The sequence below is a fragment of the Neofelis nebulosa genome, chromosome 17, assembly GCF_028018385.1.
Source record: "Neofelis nebulosa isolate mNeoNeb1 chromosome 17, mNeoNeb1.pri, whole genome shotgun sequence".
Classification (NCBI taxonomy): domain Eukaryota; kingdom Metazoa; phylum Chordata; class Mammalia; order Carnivora; family Felidae; genus Neofelis; species Neofelis nebulosa.
In genome coordinates, this window is record NC_080798.1 from 58,131,062 (window position 1) to 58,155,641 (window position 24,580).

General features: G+C 55.0%; 1 protein-coding gene and 1 long non-coding RNA gene across 2 annotated transcripts in view; one reads left to right on the forward strand and one right to left on the reverse strand.

Annotated features, from left to right (window-relative positions):
* The window catches only part of USP10 (ubiquitin specific peptidase 10), a 71,160-nt gene extending 63,813 nt beyond the window's left edge, over positions 1 to 7,347 (forward strand). The window contains 3 exon segments of the mRNA XM_058707964.1: positions 1,673 to 1,817; positions 2,942 to 3,007; positions 6,317 to 7,347. Of these exon segments, the coding sequence (XP_058563947.1) occupies positions 1,673 to 1,817; positions 2,942 to 3,007; positions 6,317 to 6,504 (399 nt within the window). The 3' untranslated portion in view covers positions 6,505 to 7,347.
* LOC131499733 (uncharacterized) lies at positions 5 to 1,679 on the reverse strand. The gene is made up of 2 exons (XR_009256027.1): positions 1,136 to 1,679; positions 5 to 981 (listed from the first exon to the last, which is right to left on the reverse strand). It is a non-coding gene; the product is annotated as an uncharacterized LOC131499733 (long non-coding RNA).
* Positions 7,348 to 24,580: the final 17,233 nt, after the last annotated feature.

The following is a 24,580-nucleotide window of genomic DNA, read 5'->3' on the forward strand; positions in this document are numbered from 1 at the left end:
GGTGTGAGGAGAAAGAAGGTGGTTTATTCCAGATGGCTGGGGGGAGCGGGGAGAAGGACGCAGGAAAAAAGAGGCCCTTTGGCAGAGCCTCGAAGAGGAAGAAGCAACACGCTGCGCGTCCCGGCTCAGTGATGGCGGTGGCATGTTACCGAGAAGAGCGAAAACTCTCCGAAAAGCAGACGTTTGAGAAAGGGGATCTTGGACGGTTCGTATGGGGCGGGGATATCCGCAAGGAGCAAGTATCACATTTTCTGGAATGTGTTTTCTTTGAACGGACTTCTTAAAATACCGAGTTTGACGTTACTGTGTTTTAAGGTCACGAGATTTATTGTGCTGTGGGACCACTTGACGAAGGCCCGTGGGAAAATAGGACTATAGAAAATACTTGCTGTGCGGAACAGGTCTGGTTTTGTTGCGTGAAGAAAAGTGCGTCAAGCGTGTGTGGAAACCCAAAACTCACGGAAGAATTTCCGATTAGCCACTTAGTGAACTGCCCGAAAGTCTGAGGTCAGAGTCCTAGGAGAGCGTCCCAGAGATGCATTCGCCCAGCCCTCGATTCACGCGCGGGGACGCTGGAGTCCTCTTGCCACGATCTCGGTCTCTTGCCGTTGGGCCGTAGCCACGCTTTCCGATCGCTCGCGCATCCTCGTCGGGTACGGAGACACCGGGCTCCAGACCCGTGATGAGCATCCAGAGGCGGGTCGGGTGGTTCCCCGCCTGGGAGCTGAGCCTGAGTGGGAAGCCGGGCGCCCATTAGGACACCTCTACCCAGATGCACATACGGTCTTCTGAACGTTGCCATACACTTCGCTTCCGCTGTTCTCTTTCCGACGGTCGCCCGAACGGGCATTTCTACCAAAAGGATTCTTCATCTAAATACAGGGAGCATCCAAGAGTTTATAATTATAGAGAACAGCAAATAAGGGTAACAGGCATTGTTGGCAAGGATGCATTTTTAATGAAGCGCAGCATTCATCGGACCTGTGGAAGCAGATGAGGGACGTGTAAGTCGATAAAACAAACCTGCGAAGCTGATGGTTACAATAGATAGCTTTTGGGTTACGTAGAACACCTAATTCGAGAAACACTTTGGCTTCGGTTTGAGTTACTAAAAAGCACGCTGATACGTTAGTACGTAACGCGAGGTGCCACTGCCGAGTTAGCTGTTAATTTTTGTGCCAATTTGCCATTAATGTCACAGAACAGGTTTTTGTTTTGTTTCTTTTGAGAGCGAGAGGACGAGCGAGCGAGGGGCAGAGAGAATCTCATGAGGGACAGAGGCGGAGAGAGAGAGAAGCGGGGCTCACCCGATGCGGGCTCCGTCTCACAAACCGTGAGAGCGTGACCCGACCGGAAGTCTGATGCTTAACCGACCCCAGAGCAGGGCTTCCTACCGCGGAGTTCACGCTTGGGCCCGCGGAGCCGTGGCGTCCCGTGCCGCCGTGTCTGCAGGCACGTGTGCGCTTTCCCGCGGGGAGTGTGGGTGCGGGTGGCTCTCGCAAGACCTCTTGGCGGGATGTTAGATCCTCAGACGCTGCCCTGACCCGGCCGAGCGGGGAACGGGGCCGCGGAGCCGCGGGCCGTCGGCTCCCAGAGGGGGTTCTTGGGGGACGGACGTGGCGTCTGCCGCGTGGAGTGAGGGACGCGCGTCCTGCTCTGCTCTGTGCCCTAGGTGGAGATAAGTCGAAGAGTGACTCTGGAGAAGCTCCCTCCCGTGCTCGTGCTGCACCTGAAGCGGTTTGTTTACGAGAAGACCGGCGGGTGCCAGAAGCTCGTCAAGAGCGTCGAGTACCCTGTGGACCTGGAGATCAGCAAAGGTAACGGCCGCGGACGGAGACCGCGTGCGTGGTGCCGGCTCCCCCGGGAGGCCGGGCGCTTGGTGCCCAGCGTTTCTGCGAGATGCCGGAGTCAGGAGGTTCTCTCTCGTGACGGTTTGGTTTTAGATTTCTCGATTTGTAACGGATTTTGATGCTCAAATTGGCACCAGGGTAGCTCTTGAAAGATAAAGGCAAAAAGTGAATAAACCGTATGATCCTACTAGATTGTAAAACCGGAGGAGATTTTTTGTCCCTTAAGATGAGCATCGTCTTTCTGGAAATATCTTACGGATCAGTGGTCCAAAACGGTTTTCTTCATAAACATTAAGAATCGCACGTACCGGCCTGTTAAATGGACTTTTTTAGTGAAGTGAAGGGACGTTTCCCATAGGCCCCTGGGCGTTCCTCCGACCTCCGGTTGCAATGACACGTGTCAGGTTTGTGGCACCCTGTCCGCCCCGAGTCTCCGTCAGGTAACCGGGCCCCCTCGGCTTCGACGCGTTTTGATGAAAGCAGGCTCGTGTTGTCTTGCTTGTTACGTGTGTCTTCGTGTCAGCTGCCACCTTAAGTGCTTTCCAGAAAGAGAAACGAGATAAGCGAGGACCAGAGGCCCTGGCTTGGGTCAAGGGTGGGGGTGGGAGAAGCCGGCGGCTCCCGGCTCCCGGAAGGGTCCGTCTGCGGGGAGCTGTTCCCGCAGGGGGACAGTGCCTCTTTGGAGGGACCGTCTTACTCTTACATAATGGAACTTTTGCGGCCTCCCTCGCCTGTAAGACGTTCCAACTCTTAGTTTCCCCGGGCCATTTTGTTTCTAAGTGGGCGGCTTTCTTTTCCGTTTTTTAGCATGTCTCCTTTTAAGGGGTTTCTGGCATGAGCTTAACAGGCTCAGTGTATTTCTCCTGTTTCTTAACCGACCGGCTGCCGGGTCCGGGCGCTCCCGCGTCGCACAGCCGGTTTCCCTCCTGGGCAGCGCTTGCGCCCAGGGAGGCCTGGAGTTTGTTTTGTTTTCCTGGTCTGCCAGGGGGCGCATGTGAGCGGGGCTGTCGGCACCTCTTCGTCTCTGTCACCCTGAGCCTTTCTATAAGTGCTTTTTTATAGATTGCAGCTGTTGATATTTTGTTTTTCAGAACTGCTTTCTCCAGGGGTTAAAAATAAGAATTTTAAATGCCACAGAACCTATAGGCTGTTTGCAGGTAAGTAAATCTGTACGTTATTTACTTATTAAAGCACTGATAAAGAGGTTTAATACCCAGGCCCGATTTTGCCACAATACCACTTCGCATAGAGAAGAGTGTCTCTGCTGGTAACCCCTGGAGTCTATAAGGGGACTCTGTTTTCTTTTGAAAATGTGCGTTTGACCTGACATTGGTGCTTGGATTTGACAGAATATCCTTTTGGCTCTAAGCCGAATCCGTCTCGAGAACTTGTTTAACATCAGTTCTGTCCGTGAGTCAGAGGATCGGGTCGGAGGCCGCCTGCCGGGCTAGCGGTTTGCAGACGGGACCTTTCCTGCTGCGGTTGTGGCCCCTGCGCGGGGACGGTGGCGCCCGGGGGGCTGGGTCCCCGAGACCCCTGTTCTCTGGGCCCAGAGCTTCCTGCGGCACCAGTTTGTCTAATACTGTCTGTCCGTCCTTCCGCTCCTCCTTCCTCTTTTGTAGCCAGAGTCTTCTGGGCCTTTGAGGCTCTGTACTCCTGCTGGTTGCTGTTTGCAACAGCCGCGTGTGCTTTCTGGCCGTTTTTTTTTTTTTTTTTTTTTTTTTTTTTTTTTTTTAACGTTTATTTTATTTTTGAGACCGAGAGAGACAGAGCATGAACAGGGGAGGGGCAGAGAGAGAGGGAGACACAGAATCTGAAACAGGCTCCAGGCTCTGAGCTGTCAGCACAGAGCCCGATGCGGGGCTCGAACTCACGGACTGTGAGATCATGACCTGAGCCGAAGTCAGACGCTTACCCGACCAAGCCACCCAGGCGCCCCTCTGGCCGTTTTTACCAGCATTTCCTAGCTTCTTCGTTACCCTTCCTTTGTGTTGGCCTTGCTCAGTCTGCGTGTAGTTTAAACTAAGTTCCCATTTACTGACACGTGTTTAGTGAACCTTTCTACTCGGTGCCTTTTTCGTGGTGTCTCATTTATTCCTCACAGCTGTCCTGCGAGGCAGGTGGTGGTGTCCCCATTTTACGAGACAAGAAACCCAAATTCTTGTTTGGGACACACGCCCCGCTGTGGCCCGCAGTGGCGTGGCCGGTCTTCACCCTCCTACCCTCCTCCGTCCGTCCATCCTGCCTGTTTAGAAAGTTGGTTGGACCCCGATGAGCGGGTCAGGTCCCCGTGCGACACCAGGAGGGCTTGGGCCCGGTCACCTTGCTCTTCCTGCCAGGCTGTGCCTTTGACTTTCTCTTCTCCCCCACGTCAGCCGATCACAGCCCCTCCCCAGGCAGGGGGGCCCTGCGCTCCTGCGGTGTCCCCAGCCCTTTCCAGCCCTGCCTTGTCATGGAAACTGTGCCACCTGCCTCTGGGACCAGAGAGGCCCTAGGGGCCGGCCCGAGTCCGGAGCTGGGCCCCGAGGCCCCAGGGGGAGATGAAGGTCAGCCGTGCCGTCTCCCTGCTGCCCTCCCCGCCTGGGGCCGCTGCAGGGGGAGGCCGCCGACCTGGGGCAAGGACAGGAATCCCTGTCTCTCCTGCTCGGGGAGCCCCGGTGTGGTCCCACTCTGCCTGCCGGCTGTGGCCCAGCGTCTGCCCGGGGCTCCCCTGCGTTCCCAATTCCTCTCACGGCTTCTCACTTCAGAAATAAGGGCACTAGATTGGATCAGTTGGACTTTCCCGGTCTGCCAGGAATGTGAGGAAGCACTTTGCACAAATGGTTCTGACTGCGGGACCCGGAGAGCACGTTCTAGAAGTGCTGGCCGGTCCCATTCAGTCAGGGGGACTCGCCTGGAGCCTTGACGTGCCGTGTCAGCCCCCGGGTGCTGCTGAGGGAACCACAACGCGTGTGGGGTGCTTTCTCTTGAAGTGTTAGAACGGGAGGGGCCTGCAGGAAACACAAACCCACAGCTCCTTAAATCCCACTGACTTGGTCACTCGATGAAAACTCTTGCCCAGGACGTGTCTTGGAGGTGAAAATCCAGGACGAACGCCCTAAAGTGGGTTTGGGGTCTGGGGGACGGGCCACGTCAAGCCTCTTCCACGTCCTCGATGGCCTTTTGATGGGTGCGACCTGCCGTGTGTGCCGATCCCACCGCTGGTGTCCTGCCGGGGCCTCCTGCAGTCTTCTGTCCCCAGGGCACCAGTCGTGTTTTGTCACGTGGCTGGCAAGGGCGTCCCCTGCGCCTCCAGCACGGAGGCTCCTTTGCCGGGGGGACTGTCCTCTCACCAGCCACGACCTCGGCCACGGGTCCGGACAGGGTCATCCCTCCCCTGGAGTGACCGCTGCCGCCAGGGCCCAGCCACCTTGCCACCAGCCGAGTCTTGTTCCTCTGCACTGGTGGTGGCACAAGCTCGCCCGGCCGCCTTGCCAGCCCCCTGTCCTCGGAGGCGTCTCCCTCCCCCGGGCTCCTGCCTGCGGCCCGGCCCTCCTCCCCCTCGTGGAGGGAAGATGGGCGGGCGGGCCTTGGTGTCGTCAGGGGACTTCACTACGTCTTCCAGTGGTTGGTTGTCTTTGTTTTAGGCCTTTGACCAAAGGCTTCTTGATTGGATTACAGAATTTTTTTAAGTGAAAAGCTTCGTTTAAGCATAAAAGAAGAAAGCGTAAAGCCCTTTCGGTGGGGACGCCAACCCGTTCCGCCCACATGACAGTCCTGCTCTCTGTCCCTCTTGGGGCCGGCGCGGTCACTCGTTGTGATGACAGTCACAGAAAACCTAGAACTGTCCGTTTTCCACCTAACACCGGCATATTCCTACATCGCCGTGCTGTCTCAGCCTGTTCCTCTTCCTGTGCACGGCTCTTGACGTTTCCTTGCTTTTTCCCTCTTACCAAGTCTTTGTCGGAGGTTCAGATGATCTCTTTAGAACCGTCTAGAAGGGGATGGGCTGGATCGAGAGCATGAGCGTTTGGGGGTCCGGGTGGCATTTCTGGAGGTCGGTCAGTGCTAGCGGTTCCGTGGGGGCTGGGAGGGGGCGGGGTCTTTGGCGCTACGTCCGCGTGCGCGTGCTCGCTTCAGCGGTGGGCCGTCCTCGCCCGGAGGGCTGGCGTGCGGGACAGCGACTCCTCCGCGAGGCCTTGAACGTCCCGAGTGTGTCGTTAAGGCGTCCGTGTGTGACTTACTTTCTCGCGCGTCGCTGAGGGTTTTGGATTACATGACGTTGCTTTGTGTGGTGGCATCTCTGCCCCACGCGTGCCTCGGAAAGGTGTGTCCCGCGAGGCGGCTCCGTGGGGGGGGGGGGGGGGCGGGGCGGGGCGGGGCGCCGTGGGGGGCGGGGCGCGCGTGGGGGGCGTGGCGGGCTGCCCCCGCCCCGCCCCGCCCCGCCCCGCCCCGCCTGTCTCACCGGCGCCCGGCCTCTCTTGCAGTGGTCTACCATCACGGCAGCAGCGCGACGGGTGGCCACTACACCACGGACGTCTTCCAGATCGGTCTGAACGGCTGGCTGCGCATCGATGACCAGACGGTCAAGGTGGTGAACCAGTACCAGGTGGTGAAGCCCACTGCCGAACGCACAGCCTACCTCCTGTATTACCGCCGCGTGGACCTGCTGTAGCCGCCTGCGCGCCGTGTGCCCGCCGCCCGCTTGCAGACGCCGACTCCCTCTGACTTCCTTCCCGTCTTTAGTGGCTCTCTAGGGGGAGCCTCTTCGTCCCTGGCAGAACGGGCTAGAACGGAGAGCAGACGCCTCGGGGCTTGTGCGCAACGGTTCACGTTGACGCCTGCCTTCCAGATCCGAATCATTTGGTTGAAACGCACTGTCGCTCGATTTGAGAAAATACACAGAACCCGTGTTTCTGAAATAATGCCGATTCCTGAGCGAGAAGGGGGAACTTGCATTCGATTCGCAGTCTAATTGCTGAGTAGAATAAATCCTGCACCAGCGACACTTGTAAATTTGTGAAAATGAATTTTATCTCTCCTTAAGGAGTAAATTTTTTAATCCGTCACACTTTCCTTCCCCACCCTCTAGTTTTTGATAAACGATAAAAACGAGCCAGTTATCAGAGGAGACGTAGTTCTTACTTCTAAAAGAAACATAAATACGAAAACTAAGTTGCTGGTTCCTCACCGGAAAGATACGTGTTAGTAATCGTGCGATGAAAAGCTGCTTCCGTACGCGTTGCGGATCAGATACCCGGAGTTAAGACGTTAGCCCACGTAGGTGGGTGGTTGTAAACTTTATTGCCATTAAAAGATTTCACGTTGCATTCACGCTTCTGTGTACACATAATGAAAAATGGGCAAAATCATGACGACGGATCTTTCCTTCAGTCGCTCTGTTTAATTCTGCCGTCTGCTCTTCTGTGATGCTGCGTCTCTAATTGTACACAGTTTAGTGATCTCTAGGACTACAGAAGTTGTCCCCCACCAATAAAAATCACAAAGTTGGTTTAAAGCTGTGCACGGTGTTTCTTTGACTGCTCTCGCCACTTCCGGTCGCCGGCGCTCCCGTGGGCCCGCGGGCTCCCCCAGAATCACGGCGGGCCCTCCAGCCAGCCGAACCAAGGCTCGGGTCGTGCCCGCTTAGTGTCGCCAACGCCACTAACTAGCGACTTGGGGGGATGGAGTTTTTGAATCTTCCGATAGCAGAAAAGGGAGGTGACTCTCCTCCGTTCCTTGTTCCTGTCCCCGGCGCGGTCAGCATCCCCAGAGCAGTGGGCTTACGTCACGCACGGCTGAACACCGTGCTGCTGGGGCATCTTAGCACTTTGGACACCGCCCTTGGGTTGGGGACAGGAAGCCCTTCCCGGGCAGAAGAGACGGAGGAGAGTTCACGTGGGGGTCAGGCCACCCGCAGTGGCTCTCGTGCTTCTGGTGTCCCGCTTCCAGCCCGTGCAGAGACCATTCATGGTAATGAACTGGGATCCCCGGACAAGCCAGCCAGCTTATGTGGACACGGCCTCGCCCCCGAGCTCTTCCTTGTGGCAGCCGGTGGTCCTGAGCCTAGCCGTGTGCCGCTCGGGCTCCGAGCTTAGTTTTCACGGAGCCCACTCACCTGTCGTCACCCTATCCAGATTTGCTTGGCCGACCTACAAGTTATGGTTCGGTTTTCATTGAAACAGACCCTTCTCAGGAGCATATGGTGTTTGGAGTCCACATTCCCTCTGGGGAGGCGACCCACCACCCTCCCCCCACAACACTGCCCCAGCCGAAGACCAACTGGAGCTGTGTCATAGAGCTTGTCATCGAGCTCTGTGCTGTGATACCGTGACCCGGGTCATGTCCTCGCTCGCGAATGGCTTCTCCGTCCTGACGCACACCAACTTCCGAGCACTGCTGCCCGTGCCCCCCAGCAGGGTGAGGGTCTCTGTCGCCGGACTGTCCCCGTCCCCTGTGAGCCAGATTGAGTGCCCTCTCAAGGACGAGGCCCTCTGGTCTGAGAATGCCTTTTCATAGGCCTCTGGAGGTGAAACAGTGCCTTGCTGGGACCTGTTTTCCTGTGTGTTTAGATGAGACCACGCCCCCCCAAATAGCGTTCGGGGGTTTCTGTATGATCTTTACGCTGCTAAGGTACGGATTTCGTCAAGCCCAACATCTTTGAGAGGTGACCGCGCGGTATCACGGAACTTTGTTTGGAAGGTCTCCAGTCTCTCTCTCAAGCGCGGTGGAAGTGAGTTGGTCCCGCGGGGCCTTGGGTGTCTTAGTCAGTGTAGGATGGGTTCTTGATGTTGCTGTTCCCCGGGGGACACCGGACTTCCCGGTACAGCCGTCCGACGGCCAGCAAAGGGCTGCTCCTGGCCTTTGGGTCCGTATGTCATTTGTTTGGAAGATGGACTCCAGCTCTGTAGGAAAGAGAGAACACCTGCCTTCCCTGATTTTGTGTGTGTGTGTGTGTGTGTGTGTGTGTGTGTGTGTGTGAGAGAGAGAGAGAGAGAGAGAGAGAGAGAGACACAGATGGAGCTTCCCAGTTTCCTTCGCTTAAAAACGGACCCGCACACCCAGCGAAAGACAGAGGGGTAAACTCACCAAGGGAGAGTACGCAGAGTAAGAAGTCAGCCCGGAATCAAGAGTTCTCATGTTGCCCCTGGTTAGAGAACAAGGTCGTTCTAGCAAATCCAACGTTTTCCAGGGTCCCAAGTGGATCGTTAGCCGTGGGGTCTGTGTTCTTCAGATTTTGAACTCTGGGTTCAGTATTTAGTGCTGCCACGTTAGTGTTTTCTTAAGTTTTGTAGACCATTTCCCTGGTTTTAGGTCATTTACACTTCGAACTTGGCCCGTTAACCTTGGTGCGAGGGGCGTCGATTCTGTGATTTTCCTTTGTCAGCGTGTGACACGTCTTTCTAGGGGGGCTCTTAAGCCTCTGTGCGTACTGGGGGGGGGTCGTGGGAAGCGTATCACAGGGAGATGTGTCTTTGGTGTGTGAATGGTCACTAACAAGATATGGACATTCTCCTACAGGGAACGATGTCACGAAACTCACCTGCTTGGAATGTGTGCCCAGCAGCCAAGAAAGCGGGTTCTGTTCAGAACGGAAGGTGGTGGTCTTCTCGTTGTCCCGCGTGGTACACGGGCCAGCGGCCCGAGTGGCTCGTGGCAGCGTCCCGCTCTCGTTTCTTAGCGTCACCGGTCACATCCTCATGGTCTGACTCGTGGGCACCACGAGCAGAAACTTTGTGATCAACACATGGGCCCTCTTACGCCTCTCTCTGAGCGGAAGTTCCTGTTTATCGCTCTCTCGGGCTGTTTGCACTTGGCCAGGATGCCTGGTTACGAGGCCGAGATTGCAGTCAAAGTCAGACGCTTTGGATGAACGCAGTCAGCCCGCGGGTTTTGCACCGCACAGCCTCCAGACCAGCTTGCACCGTTAGTAAGTTGTGCTGCTGAGGACACGTCCATCTAATGGTCTGTTTGGTCCATCAGGACAGATGGAAGAGATGGACCTTTTTCTGTCACTGCGCCGGCTCGGTGACTGTCCCCAGGGAGACCATGCCCCTAAAACAGTGTCCAGGAGGACCACCTGTTCACAGCCAGCTGTACACGTGAGGTGATTTTCATTTATTACTTATTAATGTATTTTTTTAATTTTTTTTTAAATTTATTTTTGACAGAGACAGAACACGTGTGAGGGAAGGGCAGAGAGAGAGGGAGACACAGAATCCGAAGCAGCTCCAGGCTCCGAGCCGTCAGCACGAACCGCGAGATCGTGACCTGAGCCGAAGTCAGACGCTCAACCGACTGAGCCCCCACCAGGCGCCCCGAGGTGATTTTCATTGAAAACCAGTCAAGTACATCGCCAAGCAGGCCTGCCTTTTCTTCAGCAGGCTTCCAAGGATTCGTTTATTGTTTGCGTAAGTGTCGGTATTCCTCTTCTGAACTAACCATTCCCGTCTTATTTATATCTTTTGGAGAAAAATGTATTTCCTTGGAGAAAGGACATTCGCTTCACAGCCCGTCACCCACAGGGTGACGTTTGTTCTTTTAAGGGGCAAACGATGAACCAGCCAACACGCATTGGGCCCCGTGAGGCAGTCGCTCGGTCTCTGGTCTGGCGCCCTCGCTCCCACGGGAAGGGCGCGTCGCTGTGGGTTGAGCAGGGTCTTCCCCCGGACGGCGTGTACTGCCCATGCCTCCCCGTTACACACGTTTTGTTCCTCAGACCTGGTTGTGTCTCCTGCACCCTGATTGTGGCTGAGATCACTTGCTAACAGGCCCTGATTTGCTGAACACAAGAGGGTTTTATCAGGTGACCTTGTCTTGGAGACAACCAGCAAGTAATGAGCTTAAGCTTTTTATGTATTTTTTATTTTCTTTTTTGAGTTTATATCTTTATTTTGAGAGAGAGGGAGAGTGCACGGTCATCTGCACAAGCGGGCGGAGGGGCGGGGTGGGGGGAGAGAACCGCATTCAAGGTCCTGACGCTTTTGACCTTAGGATTCCATGCCGAGTGATCGTGTTGATGTTCTGTCTGTTTACGAGCCCCGCTTTCTCATGGTTGACTCTCGAAGAGCTTGCCGTTTATTTGTTGGCAAAGTTTCTTGTGTGTTTTCTAACAAGTAAAATATTAGGGTGGCTTTGTTTATTCTGCATGAAACCAACGAAACGCAAGCCTGTGTGTGTGCATTTGCAGAGTTCCCGGACGGACCTTGGGGAGCGTTCACGTCGTTCTCGGCACAACCGAGATATCCTTGGGAACCGGATAAACCTCAACGCTGTGTTTTTGTTTTGCCTTTTTTTTTTTTTTTTAATACAGGCTTTTTTTTTTTTTTTTCCTCTTTAAGTATTTCAGCGCCTCCAGAGTGAGTTTTGGTCTATGTTGTGCAGCCGTCTGCGTGGTTTTCTGGGTTCGGCATCACCCAGGGATTCCGAGGTTGGGTCTGGTGAACTGCCCTTGGGTTTCCTGCCTGTCCTTCAAAGAAAGCAAACCTCTTCATGTAGTTTTAGAGAATTTGGGGATTCTTTATGTGACGTAAAAAAAAAGTTACTCTTCCGCTTTTAAAAAAAGATTGACGGGCGCCTGGGTGGCTCAGCTAGTTAAGCGTCCGACTCTCGATTTCAGCTCCGGGCGTGCTCACAACCGTGAGATCGATCCCTGTGTCAGGTTCCATGCTTGGCATGGAGCCTGCTTGGGACTCTCTCCCTCTCCCTCTGCCCCTCCCCTGCTCACACTTGCACACGCACACTGCCTCAAAAAAAAAAAAAAAAAAAAAAGATTGAAAACCTCTTGTGTACGATGTGGATTTACTTGCTGATACGCGAACTGACCCTGTCCTCCTTCAGTGCCCGTTTACGTCGGTGGGGCCCCGCGCTGCGCCTCTGCACTGTCGATCTGCAGGTCATTCTTTGCCCAGGTGACCACGTACCGATGGCTTCTGACAGCCGCAGGACTGGGTTTGCTGTGCTGCTTGTTCTTGTCACATGCAGCCTCAGGCCCGGGACGAGTGAGTTGGTGCCTCAGCTGGGAACAGCACACACCCGCCCTCACGTCCGAGGCCAGCGAGTGGGTCCCCCTGGAGGGTGACGCAGTGACAGAGCGTCTCTTGCGCTTTCAGAAAAGTGCGAATTAACTTGGCAGTGAGTGACACGTGCTTTCTAGGATGACACCCCATTTCCCATGGCTTCAGACGCACGCCGCCACCTGGGGTCACGCCTCCCAGTGCGGGCAGCGGACTCAGACGGAGCCGCCACCTGCACTGCTGACGGTGACCCCTGGGGGCTGGGACCAGCAGGGCACCGCGGCCTCCTTTGCGGTCACCCTTGGGTGCTCCCGCTTGCCGCCCCTAGGCTCCCTTCTCCAGCTGCCCTGCCTGCCTCTGCCCTCTTTGGGACATTGACTCTCCTTTGGCTTATGGCTTGGATCCTTTCCTTTTGAAGATGTTGCTGGTGGCTAAGACAGGGCTTCGTGGGGACCAGGCCTGCTTCTGTAAAGGCGTTTGGTCCTCTGGCGACCCCTTGAGTACTTTTTTTTTAAATATTTATTCATTTTTAAAAAAAATCTTTTTTTTTTTTTTTTTTAACATTTATTTATTTTTGAGACAGAGACAGAGCATGAGCAGGGGAGGGTCAGAGAGAGAGGGAGACACAGAATCCAAAACAAGCTCCAGGCTCCCAGTTGTCAGCCCAGAGCCCGACGCGGGGCTCGAACTCACGGACCACGAGATCGTGACCTGAGCCAAAGTCAGACGCCCAACCGACTGAGCCACGCAGGCTCCCTGGTACTTTCGTATCTACACCAGCTGGGTCAGCTCAGGAGCCTGTGCTGTGTGCAGGTGTCCCCCCGCCAGCCTCGTCCCTGCCCTGCTTTACTGAGCTCAGCCCTCGGGAGTAAATTGGAATGGCAGAGGCCGGTAGGTGTTGCAGCCAAATGGAAGGGAACGTGCGCATGAGCTCCCGGATGCTTGTAGCAGTGAAATAAAAGCAACAAAGTAACAAAAGGATTTAAAAAGCGGGCTTATGGACGCGAGGCAGCCTGCGGTGCAAACTCGCCCCGTGTGACCTCGGGGAGGTGGCCCATTGTCTGGTCCATCACATGGCCGGGGTAGCTGCCATATCCAGGGGCAGGACCAGGCAAGTTAATAGATGTGACCTCCCGGCACGGCCCTGGGGTCAGTGAGCCCTGGGCGCTCGTGGCCCTTCTGGTATCATCGCAGGGCTCGAGGCCAGGGCCTCGCTGCTCACGTCTCACCTTTGGACTTCCGTCTTTGGCCCGCCTCTAGCTTTGACTTCTGCTTCTGGTTCCCTTATTCGAATTCTGCCGTCCTGTCAGTTCCGGACACGTCTGTTCTACCCTGACAGCTGGGTGGGGTCTCCTGCCTGGTCAGGGCCCACCGCGGCAGAGACGCATCTGCTGCAGCCACATTTCCACTAAAGCATAGCGTGAGTGGGGAGTGGGCAACCCCACACAGACTGCCCCAGGGGAGTCCTCCTGAACAGCTCAGTAGAAAGTTTACTGCACCCCTGCCTCCCTTTGGTTCAGATGCATAGTCGGGGCCTGGCTGCACACGCCTTGTGTTGTTGTTTTGTGTTGTTTTTTTTTTTAGTGTTCATTTACTTTTGAGAGGGAGACAGAGCACAAGTGGGAGAGGGGCAGAGAGAGAGAGGGAGACACAGGATCGGAAGCAGGCTCCGGGCTCCGAGCCGTCAGCACAGAGCCCGACGCGGGGCTCGAACCCACGAACCGTGAGATCGTGACCTGAGCCGAAGTCGGGCGCTCAACCGACTGAGCCCCCCAGGCGCCCCTCGCCTTGTGTTTTTTTAATGTCTACTCTAATAGGGCTTAAAAAAAAGAAAAGAAAAAATCAAAGTCACCAGAACACAGGAAAAATAAACCAAAGATGAGTCCGACCTAAGATTGGGAACAACCGAAGATTTGTTTTCAAATAAATAAAGATCTTCAACTCAACGCTCACAACAAGAAGGCACACATCTCATTCAGTAACCGCAGCACACACTTTAAAATGTGCTTTAATTCTGTCCTGGGACCAGTTAAGGGCACAGAAGGGGTGAGGCTGCGGGAGGGGAGCGGAGGCGCAGGGGGAGCGGAGAGGGGTGCGAGTGAGGAGGCCGGGAGGGGCGTGGGCCCGGGGGCGCCTCGGGGTGCTGACGAGTCCGCGGGTCTCCGTGCCAGGCTGCCCTGTTCGCCACCAGCCGCCGAATCAGCCTCGCTAACGCTAACCCCCTCATCTCTGCAGGAAGGAGCCTCATTTCTCCTGGAGACGGAGCTCGCTCGAATTCTGCGGGTCTCAGTACCCGAGAATGGTTTGCATCTTAGAAACTCATTTTAGAGACTGGAGGCATCCGTCCAGTTGGCCCCAGAGCCCATCCGTTGTTTACAAGCACGCGGTGGCCTCCTTTCTCTTGGGACATTGGGCTGTTTATGTCGCCAGCGCCCGAAGAACCCACGTTTTTTACTGTGACTTCGGAGCGTTTTTCTCTCCGAACCGAATCTCTGTCAGTGTGTTGGGGTCGGTCTTGGTGACGGGGGGTAATAATGCATCACAGGGAAAATAAAATCCCCCAAAGAAAACGAGAGGGAGCGGGGCCGATGGCTCCTCTGCGTCCTGGGTCTGGGTCTCGGTGCGCTCTTCCCGGAGCCGTGGCCGCAGCGGGACCTCCTCGTGGGGTCGCCGGCCCGCTCTTGCCCCGGACGGGACGGGAGTAAGTCATGGCTCAGAACTTGAGCTGCAAGCCAGCTCTTCTGACGTGACCCCCCCCCCCCCCCCCCCCCGGGGCCGCCGGGCAGATGACCCACACTGCGTCTTTGCACAGCCACCAGCGCTGACGGCCCCGTGTAGGTTTGTGGCTGGTGTGGAGCAGGAAGGGGTGGGCCCGGCCCTGCCCCCCTTTCACGGAAATGATGAGCTCTCCGAAGTGATGGTGCCAGAGCAATAAAACCTTGGGGCGGGGCTGGGCGTGGAGGGGGGGGGGGGAGGCGGAGTGTAAACTCTAGAGGCTTCTGTGCTTTTACATGTTGCGACGGTGGTGGTTTGGAAAATATTGAGAAAGAGCACGGAGCGGCTGCCGCGAGTCTGCGTGTTCATATGGTTTGTGTTTGACTTGGGAGACCCGGCAACCCAACCCTTTAATTTCACTTGAGTAAAAGTAATTCATCGACCGAGACGCCCTGTCCTACTTAAGTGGGGGCGATGGCCAGGCTGTGCCGTGCTGGGCTGGCGGGGGGGGCGGCAGCTTGCACCCAGCGGACAGAGCGCGGGGATGGGGGGTGTGCCGCTCCACGGGTGGCTGGGTACCGACACACCCACGGACACGTAGGGAGCCCTCGCAGCTCCCCAGGGTCCCCGCGTTACTCCGCTCGGCGCCGTGGGCATCTGGGGTCGGTCATTCTCTGTGTGTGCTGAGGGGTGGCCTCCCTTGCGTCCTAGGGGGCTTAGCATTCTGGCTTCCAGCCCTTCGGGTCGTGACAGCCCAGCATACCTCCCTGCACGGCCCAAGTCACCCCCGGTTGGGGACTGCCGCAGTGGACAGCTTTGACCGTTTGGGCCTTCACATAAATGCTATCCTATACCACGCACTCCGAACGTTTTCTTTTACTCGGGGTTAGTTCTCTGAAATGAGCCACGTGGGAGGATCACAGTGTGTTGGTGACTCTGTTGCTGATGGAGGGGCCGCATGAAGCTAAGACAGTCCTCTTCTGGTGCACGCGCGTGTCTGTTTCTCTGGGGCGGGGGGGTGGGGGGCTCAGGAGGGCAAGTGCAAGGTCCTGGGGTGACCCTACAGTGCACGTCAGCAGACACTGTCACCCAGTCTCCCGAGACTACCAGCCGGGAGAGAGGATGCCAGTCGAGGCGCTCCCGTCACGATCGTCAACGCACTGCGGGGTTCGCGCAGTCCTTTCGGCGGGCTCAGAGTCACCTCGTGTTAGAATTCGCAGTAGGGAGGTTTAAGGTAATTAAGGAAATAGGGCCGGAGCCTGCCAGTATTTTAATAATGCCGCATCGACTCCCACGTTACCCTCGAAGCGATCAACTCTCATGGTTGAAAATGCCCTGAAAGCGTCCATCGAAGGCGCACCATGTAGTCAAACGCCAGGCGAAACACGTCCCGTTGAGTCCTTCCCCGGGGTCCTCCTGATGCTCCCAGACTCTTGGAGCACGGGGGGAACGCGTGAGTCCCAGGTGAACACAAGGAAAATGAAGGTGAGCTCGCGGGGCTGGGCAGAGCCGCCCCGTTCCGCCCATCGTGGCATACCCCGTCTCCTCCGGCTTGCTCCCACCCCGATGTCACGGCCTCTGTGGGACGGGCAGAGAGCGGTTTCCCGTTTTTCTGGATGGAGTTTGTGTGAGGGACGAGGCTGGCCACCGGGAGAACAGCCCCACCCGTGTCCGGCCTGAAGCTTTCCCAGGGGGCCAAGGGCCGACGTCCATGTAGCCCCACCGCACCTTCCTGTGACACGTTTGCCACCTTCGGAGCCCGTCCCCGAAGGCCAGGGCGGAGCCCCGAGAGCAAATACCCTCGTCTAAAAGCATCCCCAGTGCTTGTCTTTGTAGGTTGCTGGTTAGAACCTATCTGTACGTGTATCCCGAGGTTTCTACGATGAGTGTTTTTTACTTTTGGAAGCTTAAAAATGCTTTGACCCTCTGTGTCTTCCAGCCGGAGTTGGCAGGCCAGGCCAGCCGGAGCCCCTCCTGTCCCCTTCCCGAAGACCGAGGGTCCTGGTTCCCCAGGACGTGCAGTTTGGTTTCGTTGCGACCCGGGGGGAGTTCTTTTGAGTCCACTAGTCGGGGACACGTCTGCCAAGCGTGTACCTGCTTGGACTTCAGTGCTGGTCTGAGAAGGGCCGGCAGGCGCCCAGAGGGCAAGTGTCTAATTGCACGTTTCAGACGCGGGGTGTGCGAGCCCCCGGGCGTCGTGTGCCGTTCCGTTGCGGTGAGCTCAGCACAAACAAAAGGTTAAACCTAAGGATTCAGTTCTCCTTCAAATACTTACGGGTTTCCAGCTTCTGGGGAAAATAGGCCTGGGAAAAATCTCTTTGGGGTTTCATGAAACACTTGGAAAATAAATCTGAAAAACATTTTCCAAACCCGGGATGGTTCCAGCCTGAATCCCAGTTGATACTTAATAACTAGGTCTATAGGGGCTTTGCCAGTCCGCTCCGAGGCCTGTAAACGGTTGTAAACGGCTAAGGAGACCTCTCCTGGGGATTTGTGCTGGTACAGATGGGGTCTGGGGGGTCGCTGATCTAGCAAACCTCTGCCATCACAAAACAGCCTTCTCCACCCGCCTCCCACCCCCCTGCCCAGACATACTTACCCTGAGTCCACTGTTAACCATCACCAGGATCAGATCTTGGGGCAGCTTCAGTTGGATGTATTCATTCTTCAAACCGTTACTGAGCACCAGCTCAGGGCCATGATTGGCTTGTAGTTGCGGGGAGATCAGAAGTGAAAGGAGGTGAGAATGTCGCCCATTTTGATGAAGTCACAGTCTGTGGGAGGACGCTGGGCCCGGGCCCGGGACTGGGAGGGGAGCAACGGCGTGCACTCTGGTCCCAACACAAGAGGAGGGGTGGGAGAGCCCAGAGGGAGGGCAGACTGTGCATAAGAGCCGGGGGGGGGGGGGGGGATGGCGGGTGGAGGGTAGGGTGGGGGGGGGGAGAGCCCAGAGGGAGGGCAGATTGCACAGGTGCAGAGCAAGTTCAACCTTCCTCTTTCTCACAAGTATTTTCTCTCTTCTGGGTCCTTTGCTTTCCCCATTGGCTTTACTTTCAGCCTGCCTCTGTCTACAAAAACTGTGCTGGAATTTTCTTTGGTAATGTGTCAAGACCTAGAGATCAGTTTGGGGAGAATTTGCAACTTAGTGACATCGAATCTTCCAGCCCACAAGCACCGTACCTCTCCCTTTATTTAGGCCTTTGATTTCTTCCATCGGTGCTTTCAGGGAACCTACCAGGCATGTTCAAATTTAGCTTGATACCTAAGTATTTCATTTTGGAGGAGCAGTCGTAAATGGCGTTATTTTTGGGATTTCTGTTACCGCTTGTTCATTGCATGTGTATAGAAATAGGATTGAACTTTGTTGGCCTTGTATCCTGAGACTTGGCTCGACTCCTTTCAGTCAGCTGCTTTTGCACATTCCTTAAAATTCTCTACATGGACAGTGATGTATGCAAACGGGGACAGTTCTGTTTCTTCTGTTCTAGTCTGTTTCTTTTTCTTGCAATATCTCGCTGGCCGGGCCTTCCAGTAAAATGTAGCTTAGGAATGGTGTGTGTGTGTGTGTGTGTGTGTGTGTGTGTGTGTGTGTGTGTATTTCGTTTCCGAATCTACGGGAGGTCACTTGGTCTCTCTCCATCAGGTATAATCAGGTATATGCTAACTAAGGAATTTTTGTAGATGTCCGTAGTAGTCACATTAAGGAAGTTCCCTTCTCTCTGCTTTCTGCGCGTTTTTATCATGAACGGGTGTTGAATTTTGTCAGATGTTGTTCTGCCCCAATTTTTTTTTTCTTTTATTTGTTCTGCACCAATTTTGATATGATCGTGTGTTTTCTTCTTTAGTCTGTTAATACGATGGAGTATGTCGATTCATTTTTCCTTTTCTAATACGTTGCCAGCCTTGCTACTCCTGGGATAAACACCATTTGGTCACGGTAGATTCTATTTTTTATGTAATGCTGGATTCAGTTCGCTAATACCTGTTGAAGAGTTTTGTGTCTGTGTTCATGATGCACACGGGTCTGTACACATCGTCCTGTTTTCGGATGGTTTGGGCGTCAGAATAATACGGGTCTCATGACATCGATTGACGAGGATTCCTTTCTCGTTTATTTTCTGGGAGACACTGGTGTAGGATTGGTGTTGTTTCTTCTTTAACTATTTGGGAGGGTTCACCAGTAAAGCCATCTGGGCCTGAAGATTTCTTGTCTTTAGCTACAAGTTCAATTTCTTTAAGATGCAGTCCATAGGACTCTTGGGCGACTGGATCATCTTGGATGAGTTCTGGTCGTCTGTGCTTTATCGGGAATCTTTCTCATTCATCTGCATTGTTGACTTTATGTGCATAGAGATACTTAAAGTGTTCTCACATTACCCTGTTAGCGTCCGTGAGGTCTGGTGATAGGTCCCTTTTACTCTGGGTATCGGTCATGAGTGTCTCCCCACCCCCCACCCCATCTCTCCCCCTCCCCCCCACCTTTGTTGTCACTCGTGCTAGAAGTCTGTCCAGTTTTATTGGTCTTTTTCAAAGGACCAGTTTCTGGGTTCATTGCTTTTCTCTCATTTTCTCTTTCCAATGTCACTGACTTTTGCCTTCCATCTTTGTTATTTCCTTCCTTCTGCTCACTAACAGAGCATGACTCATGTAGGGAGTGAATGCACGCACAGCCAAGAATCTCTATTTTTAATACTCACGGCGAGTGCCACCGCTCATTAGACGCAGGCTTGCACGCTCCACGTTGGGCACTCACAGGTCCTAAGCACTTCACGGTCCTCTCGTGTAGCTGCCCCGCAGCCCTGTGGGGTAGATCGTGCTCACCACCCTCCTCGAGAGGCAGGAAGAGTGGGGCCCAGAGAAGGGAAGTGACTTGCCCAAGGGCACACAGCAAGGAAGCGCTGTGGCAAAGACTCCAACACGGTGCCCTTTTCGTGGTGCCTCTTAGGATAGATGAAGAAAATAAAACGCCGACGTGCCCCAGGTAAACACAGCAGGCCAGCTGAGCTCGATTAAGAATTCTGGGAAGCCGGACACACACCGGAGTTGGCTCCTTTTCGGATGGAGCCAGACCACGTCACTCTTGGGAACTTCTCAACCTTCCCTTCCGCTGACCCGGCCCGGTCTTGGGCAGCAGCACTGACTCAGAGAGGTCCGGTTCTAAGGAGGTCGGGCCAGAAATTTCCCCGACTCCGTCATTCGGATGAATCTCAGAAACAGGTCACGGCAGGGGCCCGGGGGGGGGGGGGGGGGGGGGGGAGGGGCTTGCACAGCTGCAAGGGCTCGATTGGGTTGCTGCTGTTACCGAATAGCTGGCAGCCCGCCTCCCTTTGCCCCGGGGTCATAATGAGCCCAGAGGGTGCAGCTAGGGGTGCGGACTGTTGGACAGGGTAGGTGTCCTTGTGCTGCAAGTTCCCGGGATGCCCTGTCCTGGCAGGTCGCCGTCAGCCTATGTTGAACGGTGCCCTGGGGGGCGGGGCGGGGGGAAGCTCCCGGCTTGCACGTGCCACTCTGTCCTCCCTCTGCGGGACGCCCTGCCACATGCCTCCCTTCGGTCCCTCTGGCCCTTCCTCTCTCCCTTCTTGTTTTTTTCTCCTCTTCCCTCCCACTCATTTTTCTTTCATTTTCCTGTTTTGCACATCTCCCTCTAAAGCAACACATGCTCTCTGTAAGCAATTTTTGTCAGGCATGGAACAGCGGGAAAGAAATGATTCCATAATCTCATTCACATGACCGTGTATTTCTTTTTGGCCTTTTTTTTTTTTTTTTTAACGTTTTATTTATTTTTGAGAGAGACGGAGAGACAGAGTACGAACAGGGGAGGGGCAGAGAGAGAAGGAGACCCAGAATCTGAATCAGGCTCCAGGCTCCAAGCTGTCAGCCCAGAGCCGGACGTGGGGCTCGAACCCACAAACTGTGAGATCATGACCTGAGCCGAAGTCAGGGGAGGGGCAGAGAGAGAGGGAGACAGAATCCGAATCAGGCTCCAGGCTCCGAGCTATCAGCACAGAGCCCGATGTGGGGCTCAAACTCATGAACTGTGAGATCAGGACCCAGGCTGAAGTCAGATGCTTAACTGAGCCACCCAGGTGCCCCTCTTTTTAGCCTTTTTATGTTCCTTTTATATATTTAGGATTTCGGTATATAGTTTGTTTTTTTTTTTAATTTATTTATTTTGAGAGAGAGAGAGAGGGAGAGTGAGCTAGTGGGGGAGGGACAGAGAGAGAGAGAGAGAGAGAATCCCAGTCCACACTGTCCATGCAGAGCCTGACTTGGGGCTCGAATTCATGAACCACGAGATCGTGACCTCGAGCCGCAGTCAAAGGCAGGACACTTAACCGATTGGGCCACCCAGGTGCCCCTGTGTATTTAGGATTATACCCTTGATATGATGTTGTTTTTCTCTACTTTTTGCTTAGTGTATTTCACAAGCTTTTCCCCGGGGCCACAGAAAACACCATCATGGTCAGGGTGGTTCTGGGGATTTCACTGTGCATCTTTAATTTACTGCAGCTTAGTTGAGGTTACGAGTGAATGACTCCAGGAACATGCGGGAACATTGCAGCAGTATATTTCCATTTATCTCCCCTGCCCCCCTCAACTTTGTGCCCTTGTGGTCCATACACACTGTAAACCCAGCAAGGCAGTATTACAGTATTTGCTTTAAAAAAAGGTTTTTTTTTTTTTAAAATTATTCTTTATTTTTGAGAGAGAGACAGATCACGAGCGGGGGAGGAACAGAGAGAGGGAGACCCAGAATCCGAAGCAGGCTCCAGGCTCCGAGCTGTCAGCACAGAGCCCGACGTGGGGCTGGAACCCACAAACCGCGAGATCGTGACCTGAGCCGAAGTCGGCCGCCCAACCGACTGAGCCACCCAGGTGCCCCTTCATCCCTTTGCTTTAACCTGTCTGGGGCTTTGTATCTCAAGTTGGTTTCTTGCAGACAGCACATCATGCCTTGCCTTTTCATACAATCTGATAGCCTCTGCATTTCAGTTGGATTGTTTAGACCGTTTACGTTTAATATAAATAAATATTAGCATAGTTGAGGTCAAACCTGCCATCTTGTTCTTTGTTTTCAGCTTGTCTCGCATCTCCTTTCATACTTTGTTCTCATTTTTCTTCTTTTGGATTAATTGCAGGGCTTGTCTGATTCCAATTTACCTTTATTACTTGCTTGCAGATATTTACAAAGTTGAAAGTTCATTAGGGGATGTAGAGAAAGGAGAGGTTTTCCTTAAAATAGTGAGACCAAATTCCAAGACGACTGGTTAAGGAAAAGGTCAGTATGACAATGCATATTTGGATTTGCCCCTGGTTACCATTAGGAAACAGAATACACTTAACAGCAGAAGCATTTTATTCCTTAAGCTCACAGTTGTGGTGTCGATGGTTGGAATCCTCAAAGGAACAAAGTGGAGAGTCCTGGAAATTTGGGAGAAACTAGGTAATGGCACAGAAGCTCAGCCAACGGCAATGACGTGCTCACCTCTCTCCCCTTCCTTCCCTGTGGTTCTCCTTCCTTCCCTCATGCTAAGCCTCTGTCTCTCCGGAGCGATGTATTCCATGATCCAAAACTGCCCTGGCCAAAGGCTATTTCTCTTAACTAGTGTTTTCCATTCTTACACTGTTAAGTTCTTGGGGTGGCCTGTACATCTCTCTGACATACCAATTTTGGGGGAGCATTTTGGGGCCAACAATGTGCCAGGTACCATACCCGGAGCTTTACCCGCATTAATTCATCTCCTTCTCCCAACAACACTCTGAGGTTCACACTGTTGTTAGCCCCACTTTGTGGGGCTCAGGCCCCTAAGAAAGCGGCTGGGCTTTAAGCCTGGGGTGTCCAGTGATCAGAACCCACGGTCTTAACCTCTAAGCTGTCCCAGAGAGGGCCTGTCCTTCTGGGATCTCCTAGCTCTGTCTTTCCTTCCTCTGGCTGAAATGAGTAATACATAATTTCACGAGGCCTCTAAAAGGCCTTCCCCTTCAACTGTGGGCCCTGTGCTCGTGCTGAGGAGACAGCGGGAGTGAGACGTGGTCTCTGCACCGCGTCCGGTGCGGCCTGGCTAGGGGACACCCGCCGGAGGCGAGCCCTCTAGTGCGTCAAGTGGGGCCACTAAGAGGATGTATCCAAGCGCCAATTCCCAGAACTGGTGAATGTGACCTTGCTTGGGCAGAGCGTCTGCAGATGTGAGGCCAGCAGCAGAGCTCTCAGGCCAAGATCGTCCTGGATCACCTGGGTGGGTCCCAGAACGCAGTGACGAGTGTCCTTGTAGGAAGAGAAGGCTACAACAGGACAGAGGCAGAGACGGGGGTGATGTGGCCACAGGGACACCTGGAGCCACCAGCAGCTGGAAGAGGCAGGGAGGGTTCTCCCCTAGGTCCTTGGAGGGTGTGTGGCTCTGCTGACACCTTGAGTTTGGACTTCAGGCCCCTGGAAGTGGGACAGAGGAAACCTCTGTTGTCTTCAGCGCCCCCCACCCTCGTTTGCGGGGACTTGTTCCGGCACAGCCCCAGATTACTAACCTTGGCTCCTGTGCCTCAGAGATGGGTCTGGGGACCTGGGGGTGGGCCGTCCCCCCATCAAAACCGCAAGGACCTCAAGCTCCACCCCCGTTGGCATCTCAGGAAGGGGAGAGCTGAGGGAGACCCAACGGCGGGAGGCTCTCCCCGCACCGCCCCACCCGCCCGTTACAAAAGGTACACACACACCTCTGAGCGAGCAGCTGCCCCGTCCACGCACGTGAGAGGTGCGTGGAGCTTGGTGGCTCGGGGAGACGCCGAGGATGCCCTGGGCTCTCTGCCCGCGGCCCAGTCGGGGCTCCTGCAGGCGCGTCCAGGCTCCCCAGATGGTGGCAGGCCGGCTGCTGCCCACCGGGACCCTGCAGGCACTCCAGGGCACGGGGGGTGCCGTGACGGCCGCGAGGGCCAAAGCGCCCCCCCCCCCCCCCCGCCCTCAACGTCCCTTGGCTTGTGGCCCCTCCTCCGCCGTCAGTGCATATCGCTCCCACCTCTGCTGCAATCACCAGGTCACCTCCTCTCTGATCTCTGACTCCCCTGCTTCCCCACCTGGTCACATTGGACCCATGGGGTAGTGCAGGATAATCTCGTCACTTCAAGATCCTTAATCACATCGGCAAAGTCCCTTTTACGGAGTGTGGCAGAACAGAGCCCAACCCCCCCCCCCCAAATGTGACCTTATTAGGAAACAGGGTCTGCGAGGTGTGAAAATGGGACCAAGCCGAGGTCGTAGTGGGTCAGGATGGGCCCCGATCCAGGCAGGCACCGGCGTCTTCGGAAGGGAAGGGAAGTCTGGACCAGGGCGCACAGGGAACACGGCCGCCTGAAGATGCAAACAGAGACCGGGGCCCGAGGAGACAACGCCAGCAATTGCCCACGGCCAGCGGGAGCTGAGAAAGGAGCACGTTGACACCTTGATTCCGGACTTCTGGCTTCCAGAGCTGGGAGAGCACGAGTTTCTGTTGCTCTGTTGTCCCCGCCCCACCTTTGTGGCTCTTTGTCACAACAGCCCCAGAAGAAGGCATCCTGTGACCTAATATTCACGGGGGCCAGGGAGCAGGAAGGGACCTCCTCGGGGGCCATTATTCAGCCGACCACAGAACCTCAGAGGTGAGGAGGAGCACCCATGTGGGGGGTGGACCGCAGGTTGGAGGTTCTGGGGCTCACAGCCTCAGCTGTGCACGCATGCGGGATGAGCAGCCCCTCTGGGCCTCAGGTCCTTCAAGGGAGAGGGGGAGAAAACAGCACATGCCCTGCAGTATGTGTGTGAACTGCACAACAGATTGCAAGGGCCGTATTGTAAGTAAGCTCTTAGTCCAAGAGGACTGAGTGGGCACCTGAGCGTCAGGCGGGGGCTCGGGGCTGGAGGCCAGCTGGGCCCTCGGGGGGAAGGAACAGTTGGTTCCCTGTCCTCTGATGACAAAGCAGGGGTTGAGTCAAGGTCGGTTCAAGTTTCCAGCTCAAAGGTGTGGAGAAGCAGGGAGGTGGGACCGCAGCCTTGCA